This window comes from Phoenix dactylifera, chromosome 2 (genome assembly GCF_009389715.1).
Source record: "Phoenix dactylifera cultivar Barhee BC4 chromosome 2, palm_55x_up_171113_PBpolish2nd_filt_p, whole genome shotgun sequence".
NCBI classification, from domain to species: domain Eukaryota; kingdom Viridiplantae; phylum Streptophyta; class Magnoliopsida; order Arecales; family Arecaceae; genus Phoenix; species Phoenix dactylifera.
In genome coordinates, this window is record NC_052393.1 from 22,247,463 (window position 1) to 22,255,680 (window position 8,218).

Genomic DNA, 8,218 nt, shown 5'->3' on the forward strand with positions numbered 1-8,218 from the left:
GGCAAGCCCCATATGTAAAATTTTTAATAATAAAATTAAAAAGTGCGAAAAAAAGAGTTCGAACTCAGGACTTCTGCTCTTATACCATGTTAAAATTCAAATATATCCTTTGGTGCAAATATATCTACCGGTTGTAAACCTTGGTCTCATCATGAAACTGAAATCAGGCCTCTGTTGATTCATGGAATAAACATAAGGTATTTTGATTAGAGGATCATTAGTTTACACATGAACAAGTAAAATTTCACACCAAACTACCTCAATTTTTGAGAATTGCGAGTTCGCATGCAAACTAATTCCACAGGAAATATTTCGACTGCTGAAGGTCCAAGCTAATAAATTGCTTCAAGCTTGATATTGCATCCGTTTGAGAGCCCCAATCCTATGCCAATGTGATCGACAATAAGATATTTTGACTGCTTATCACTATTAATCACCAAATAAAAATTAATATTATTATAAATAATTTATAATACAAAAATAAGCTTGCAAGCTTTTATGGATCTTGGGAAACTTTGTGAATATTGGACTTAACTGAATATAGTCAACTAATCATCTATTAAATTTTATTTTAAGGTTTGTGGTTTTGTGAAGTTTTGGTGAAACCTTACTAACAATTGTTATGTGACACCGTAATTGCTGCCGATCAAGACTACCCTCTAAAACTCGTTTATTTCTTGGCAATTTCACAAATTCTAAGTCCAGCCCCAGCGACTGTGACTTCAATTCCTCTTAAGAAGTCATTTTTTTTGCTGATCAAGTGTTGCCAATGGATCAAGTATAACATGAATTTCACCTAATTCTGTTTAAGATCAAGACTTCAGATCTCGACCCAAGCATTGGCTGCCCAGGTCATATTGGGAGATAAATTCTTGGTAATTTTTTTTGATCCATTGGATCACCTAGCGAAACAAAATAATCCCATGGGCAAGCTTAAATATGAAAATGTACTTGCAATTGAGATTTCAAGATACAAAATATTTTAACTTAATACCCGATTTACAAACATAACTATGACATTAGGGCGAATGGAGTGGTTAAGTATTTCAAAGCCATGACTCCGTAGGTTGAATTGGATTACAGCATGTTGGTTGAGCCAAGTCATCCAATAAGTAACCTATTGTATTAGTACTAATTTTGAGTCAGAAGAGACCAACTCACCCATTAAGGTTGGGAAATGCTACCGACCACCAGTTACAAAGCCATCATGTGGCCCAACTACAACCCAACACAGGCACATAGACTGGGCCTGAAGGCCCAACCCTTGTGCTCACCCAAAGTGCTCCCGTGATGCCACGTGCATGTCAAAACAGTCCACGTGGACGTTAAAGACCTTTCATGCAGCCACCGCTGTCCAGCCACCTGCACTAAATTACCCAAATGCCTTTCGAATAAACAAAATTTAACGGCTCACTCTCCATGTCAGACGCGTAATATGACTGAAATTGAAGCCCGAAGTCAAACTTTACAATCGATCTCATTATATGGAGGAGTAGAGAGCTAACCCATTCACCGACCCCCCCAGGAATCAGGATGGAGAAGAGAGGAAGAAACCCCCCATCCTTCGCCGCCGTGCTCGCCGCCGCTGTCTACTTGCTATACTGCTCCGCAGGCGCATCGGACCCCCTCGAGGATCCCAAGATCCGGCCGGTGACAGACCTTGCCGGTCACCGCCGGGTGGGAGCCACCGAGCTGCGATTCCGGGCTTTCATGAGGAGATACGGGAAGGAGTACGGGAGCCTGGAGGAGTACGGCCGCCGGATGGGGGTGTTCGCGAAGAACCTGGCGAGGGCGGCGGAGCACCAGGCGCTGGACCCCACGGCGGTGCACGGGATCACGCCCTTCTCCGACCTCACCGAGGAGGAGTTCGAGCGGGAGTTCATGGGAATGGCGGCGAAGGATGATAAGGGCGGCGCCTCCGTGGAGGATCCGACCGCGCCGAGGATGGAGGTGGACGGGTTGCCATCAAGCTTTGATTGGAGGGAGAAGGGGGCTGTCACGGACGTGAAGAAACAGGTAAGTGAATCCGGGATTTGGTTTGCAGACATTGGCCGGCCTGACACCTCCGTTGTTAAGTATACGAGTTTCCAAAGTCGTAATCGTATAATTATATATTTATAGATAGATAGATGGATAGTTCATTCTAGGAGCTGTTAGGAAGGCAATATATTGGCAATGGTTAGAATATGAGTGACTTCACTGAATAAGTTGAACTACGTACAAATCATCTGCCATAGAAACGAGAAAGAAATCTTTGTTTCATTATAACATGCATGGATTTTACTGTTGCGAGAGATCATCTGAATTGACGAGTTACAAATTATGAATCATGATTTTGACAATGGTTAGATTATGAGTGACTAAGTTGAACTATAAATCATCTGTCGTATGGACAGGGGCGGCTCAATACATTTTGGGACCTTAGGCGAATCCAATGAACAAAGCCTTTTTTTTTTTAATAATAATTTTTTTAATAAATATAAAATACTTAAAAAAATATATGAAAATAGATAGCTATCAAGTACACTATTTCAATAAAGATACCTGAATCTAATAAAGATAGACAAGAAGCCTTTTCAATTTAATATAATTCTTGAATGGAAGCACATAAAAATAATTACTCTAAATGAAGGGCCACGAAACTGATTAAATAATTGAGATAATGCTTGGCAATACTGTTTACTATGTAGCCGAATAGGAAAAGGTCATCCCATGGCACTTCATGGTCAAAGTAAAGAAAAGAATTTGTCTATAAAGGAACCTCTCTATAAGTAGGGCTGTCAACGAGCCGAGTCGAGCCCGAGCCTGGGAGAGCTCGGCTCGCCTCGTTTCACAGAAGCTCAGGCTTGGGCTCGGGCTCAGGCTCGGTAACGAGCTCTATTTTGGGCTCGAGCTTGGGCTTGCTTGGCAAAGCAAAGGCTCGGGCTTGAGCTCATAAAGCTCGTTTCAATTACGAGCTCTAGAACGAGCCCGAGCTCGGGCTTGCAATCGGGCTCGAGCTCGATAACAAGCTATTTTTCTCTATGTGATTATATTTTTATGAATTATGGTGCTGAAATAAAATTTTTCAGTGGAAGACTAGAGCTCGTTTGGGCTCGTGAGTTGCTCGGGCTCGAGTGTAAACGAGCCTCATATTGGGCTCGGGTTTGGGCTCGTTTGACTACCGAGCCGAGCCCGAGTAGCTCGGCTCATTAACAGCCCTAACCCTATCTATAAGATAAAGTAGGGTCATTATGGGAAATTCACTCCATCTAATTAATAAAAGTCCCATCCCACCAATCTCCCCTTCAAGTGAGTACCCAAGCAGCAACTGCAACATCACAGCACAGCAGCCATTCAACCCCCTCCTTTCTTTTCTCTCTCTACCACTCAAGATGGGAGAAGAAACCGAGAGGAGAAAACTAAAAGAATCTCCAGCCTCCAAGAAGTCCATCTCCAATCCCCCTATCTTTCTTCCGGATGGCCCAGCTGGATCAGGAGTAATGTGAGGGAAGGAAAACCAAGACCAAAACCAAAAAAGAGAAGGGATGAAAGATAAGAGTGGCTTCAGGCGTCTATCAAGCCAACCAAATCCCTCCTCTCTCTCTCTCTCTCTCTCTCTCTCTCTCTCTCTCTCTCCCTCCCTCTTCCTCTCCCCACCCAAAACAAAACTACTGTCCCCAACTTCCCAAATTGCCTCTCTGCAGGCCAGGAAACTCTCCACCTCCCTTCCATTAAGGGGGAAGACTCGTAGCCAGCTCGTGATCCCGTTTTATATGGGGCCTTTGCTTCCTTTTGGTCAGCCTCCCGGGGGCCTTCCATTGGCCCGGGGCCTTAGGCGACTGCCTCGGTCGCCTAGGGCTCGGGCCAGCCCTGCATGTGGAACGAGAAAGAAATTAAACCAATCGTCGTGATAAAATGAGAACCAAATCAAATTGTCCAAATTGGCAATCGGCAATCTGATGCCAAACTTGTATGATTATATTGTCAATAAAGTTGACCCGGCTCTGGACTGCTCTGGAAGGGTGCTATATGCTGAGGATTGGAATTGGCATTGTACTAGAAATTGTTTGCACCCTGGATGGGAGTAAGGAAAACTGCTGGTTGCTTTTTCTCACGGCATTTGGTTGGAAGTGGACTTCGCAAATAGTGATTTCCTGGATTACCAACTCGTCTGTGAATGTGCAGTAACACCCGTAATAGTTGGGGAGTTGAATTTGTTAGAATGTGATTTTTCTTTTAGACAAAAAGAATAAAGAAGAAGAAGAATTTGGCCTGGATTCAGGTCTCACCCTCATTATCCAATTTTTGGCCAGATTTACATTTCCAGCAGGAAGATAATACTACTACACTCATCATTCGATAAGGACCTGGATTTGGATTTCTTTTACTTCTTTTGGTTCAGGAATCAAGTCAGAATCACTGCGACTGACGGGTAACTTAATGCTATCTCGAGTAACAACTCAGCTGCATGATAAACAAAATTAGTTAACGATTGGAAACCTAGCGAGGGTGGTTTGAAGTTCCCTTAATGTCCCATGAATGACAATTTTGGATGGCATAGAGGAACGAATTTGGTCGTAATGGATTGCTCAAAGAAACACTTATAACTAGAAATTGGAAAAGAACAAAAGTAGGCAGTGCAGTTACGTGAGATATGAAGCTGCATGAAAACTACCTTTTTGAAATGGCTTGGTATTTTAAATGCAGGGAAGCTGCGGATCTTGTTGGGCATTCAGCACAACTGGAGCTGTTGAAGGAGCAAACTTTATTGCAACCGGGAAGCTTCTGAGCCTCAGCGAACAGCAGCTCGTAGACTGCGATCACACGGTTGTGCATCCACTGCTAAATCTTCCTTTAAAATAGATGAATACGCTTCTAAAATTCTGCTTCTTCCTCTTTTCTTTTTTTTACCTCTGATGCATGATAGTAGTTTCGTAATTGTTGTTGTTTGAAAATATGAAGTGCGACACAGTGGAGAAGGATGCATGCAATAACGGGTGCAATGGCGGTCTAATGACAAATTCGTACAAGTACTTAATGCAAGCAGGTGGCTTACAAGAGGATAAGTCTTATCCTTACACTGGAAAACAAGGTGAATGCAGGTTCAACAAGAGTAAAGTTGCCGTTCGAGTCACAAATTTCACCAACATACCTCTTGACGAAGACCAGATCATGGCCAATCTAGTCCATCACGGTCCTCTCGCAGGTAAAGCCCCCTGCAGAGATCTTAATAAGACTTCCATTTATTTTCAAGTTTATGTTTTTTTCTTCGTAACAGAGCATGTATGCATTTTCAAGTTGTAAGCTCATTCATTTCTTAGGCTAATTTTATACTGACCATTTATGTTTGTTTTTATGTTCATGCAGTAGGATTGAATGCAGCTTTCATGCAGACATATGTTCGAGGTGTCTCATGCCCATTGATCTGCTTCAAGCGGTGGCTAAACCATGGGGTGCTGCTGGTTGGATATGGAGCTAGAGGATTCTCCATTCTGAGGCTTGGGTACCGACCATACTGGATCATAAAGAACTCATGGGGAAAGCATTGGGGAGAAAATGGATATTATCGACTATGCAGAGGCCACAACATTTGCGGAATCGATAGCATGGCCTCTGCAGTGGCAGCAACATTGGCCACAGAAACTGGTTAGAAGTGTATCTTCGTGTTTATTTTAGAAGCACGAACTTGCGTGACACTAATAGTATGCTGCAGCAAACAATGTTCGCTTTGTATATATTTGTTGTTTTGTTGTTACAGTAACGTAGTTCAGCTAGAAATCTGAAAAATGTTGGGGTTGTTAGTTCCATACTTTTCCAAGTAAATCTATCTACTTTCTCCTTTTCTGCAGCTCCCATCAGCTTATTAGGTGAATATGTAATTTCCACACCCTTTACCATTACTCTTTTGTGAGTAAACCACTCTGCCTTGGCTAGCTATGTTTTCAGCTTTTCAAGATATTATTAAAGATCTCTCTCTCTGTTTCTCTGACCTTGATTTTTTGTTGTTTCATCTGGTTTTTGATTATTTCCTTGTTCCCTATTTCATCCGTAATCCCTTGAGGAATGTCTTTTCTCCATAACATTATATCCAAATAGGTAATCTCATCATAATTCAAACCCTGAAATTTTCTCATGGACTCATTGGAAATTTTGTGGTAATGGTATCAGCAGTTTTCATTGATTCTATCTAAGAACACTGTAATCTTTTTTTTCTACTTGTGGATTAGTTTCATCTTATGGATCATTTTATTACAATGCAAATACTTGCAGGGTGTACAAATAGGATGACTGCCCACCTCCAGATTGGCCTTCAACATAAATGGTAGCCTCTGTCCTCCTAACAAGTTACAAATCTCTCTGCTTTACCTTCTAGCAGGCCATCCTTGTTTTGTCACCCCCTTGATGAAACCTAACAAGTAGGCAACTACACATAAACCAGAAACAGCGAGATTAAATCAAAAGCTCTGTTCCTCTCGCAGCTCTTGCATCAAACAGGAATTCTGCAAAACCTAGCATCGAAATTCCCCAACACAGATTTCTTCTAAGGATATTCATCAATTCACATTCAAGACAATACCTTTTCCAAGAAATCACAAACCCTAGCTCTAGATCGATGGGATTGATACCTCAAAGGGATTCGAAGGAGAGGAGCCTGCTCTAAACGGAGGAGGACAAGGGCTTCTCTATAGCGGGCTTGGGTGCTCTCCGAGGTCCTCCATCTGCCTCCTCTTATATATCGTTCGAAGAGGAGATTCTCTCGAGCGAGCAACGTTCCCGGTTCCAAAACTCTTCAAAAATCATTATTTTCAATATAACTCTTTTCAGCTGCGGTCGATCCCGACCGAAATCTGGAATATTTTCTTCGTGGAGAGAACACAGCCGTGGCTACTTTGTGGAAACGTTTTTTTAGAGTGTGTTTTCTGTTTTGAAAACGAATGATGGGGCCGTAGAAGGGGTACGGTAGGTGGAGGGCAAGCCCTGAGAAAATGGCTTGGCTTTGCGTCAATGGGAAGTTGCTACAGCTGCTTTTTATTATTATTATTATTATTTTTTTTTTTTTTTTTTTTTTTTTATCTACGCCGAAATCCTCCCTAAACTTGCACAAATACAGGGCTTGCTAGAATATTTTTACAGAATTAAACTAAAAGTTATATAAATATCAGTCCTTTTAGTATATTTAGCTTGCATTTTCTAAGAATTTATCCAGATCTAACCCAAGTTTGTCTTTGAGCTATAAAAAAAAAATCTATAAATATTTTTTCTTCCTACAGAATTTAGATTGGATGATATTTGGTTGATATCGAAGTCTTACTTAAATAGACAATCCAATTTTCGAATTCTACATAATTTTCGGCCCAATACTATAGAAGTATTGAAACAGGCCGGGAGAGATTTTTTTTTTTCTCCAAAGGCAAAGTTAATATTTAGACTCCAATAAACCACTTACCCACCATATTTAGCACCAAAAAATTCAGTTTATTAGGCAAACATAATAGCATGCTTATTAAAACAAATTTATAAATATTTTTTTGTTATTTTATTTATAGAATTAAGTTTTGATGTTAGCTATGCCGAGAGCTTGTCTAAGTCCCATAGTTATTACTGCCACAATGGGCCAGCCAATTTGATCAGAAAACCAGCAAACCAAACTCTAGCCCATCCGGTTTCTTAAAGGATTTGGAAATGCATTCGGATCCATGAAAAAATTAGCTGGTTTTCAGGAAGAAAAACCTAAATTCTTTTTTTTCAAATTAGTAATGGGAGTCAACCCATTAAACTCTTACAAAAGAGCATTAACAAGCATAAGTAGAGAGAAACAAACTAACAACCGAAAGCATCGCTAAGCAAAACTAACAGCTGCAGGGATTGAAGCAACCTAGAGTGAGGGTTCATATTTGACATGGTATACAACCGCCAAACCACCGCACAATAACTTCTTGTTGTGCCATTTTGATTCTTTTTTATATTTATTCAGTGTCATTAGGTGAAATTATTTTAAATAGGTTATGATATTTCATAATCAAATAATTTGTATAAAAAAATAATCATTTCAATCTTTTGGAAGAAAATGATACATACAATGTATACTTATGTTATTTTTTGAGTATTTTCAAATCTTAACTATTGTAGTACTATTACAAATCAATAAGATATTTTCTCCATAATATAAATAATTACATAGGTTTTAAAATTAATTAATTCATGATTATTTTCTGCTTATGCTATCATCAAAGAG

General features: G+C 40.4%; 1 protein-coding gene across 1 annotated transcript; it reads left to right on the plus strand.

The window, feature by feature from the left end:
- Window positions 1–1,493: 1,493 nt before the first annotated feature.
- Window positions 1,494–5,789, plus strand: LOC103717420 (probable cysteine protease RD19D). The gene is made up of 4 exons (XM_039123667.1): window positions 1,494–2,016; window positions 4,690–4,809; window positions 4,945–5,188; window positions 5,350–5,789. The coding sequence occupies exons 1-4, from the start codon at window positions 1,534–1,536 to the stop codon at window positions 5,631–5,633; spliced, it is 1,131 nt and encodes a 376-aa protein (XP_038979595.1). The 5' UTR covers window positions 1,494–1,533; the 3' UTR covers window positions 5,634–5,789.
- Window positions 5,790–8,218: the final 2,429 nt, after the last annotated feature.

Bases quoted from the DNA above. Each gene is read 5' to 3' on its own strand.
- LOC103717420 (XM_039123667.1), top strand. From the start codon at position 1,534: ATGGAGAAGAGAGGAAGAAACCCCCCATCCTTCGCCGCCGTGCTCGCC. The intron at 2,017-4,689 runs GTAAGTGAATCC...TTTTAAATGCAG, and splicing joins TCACGGACGTGAAGAAACAG to GGAAGCTGCGGATCTTGTTG. The intron at 5,189-5,349 runs GTAAAGCCCCCT...ATGTTCATGCAG, and splicing joins CCATCACGGTCCTCTCGCAG to TAGGATTGAATGCAGCTTTC.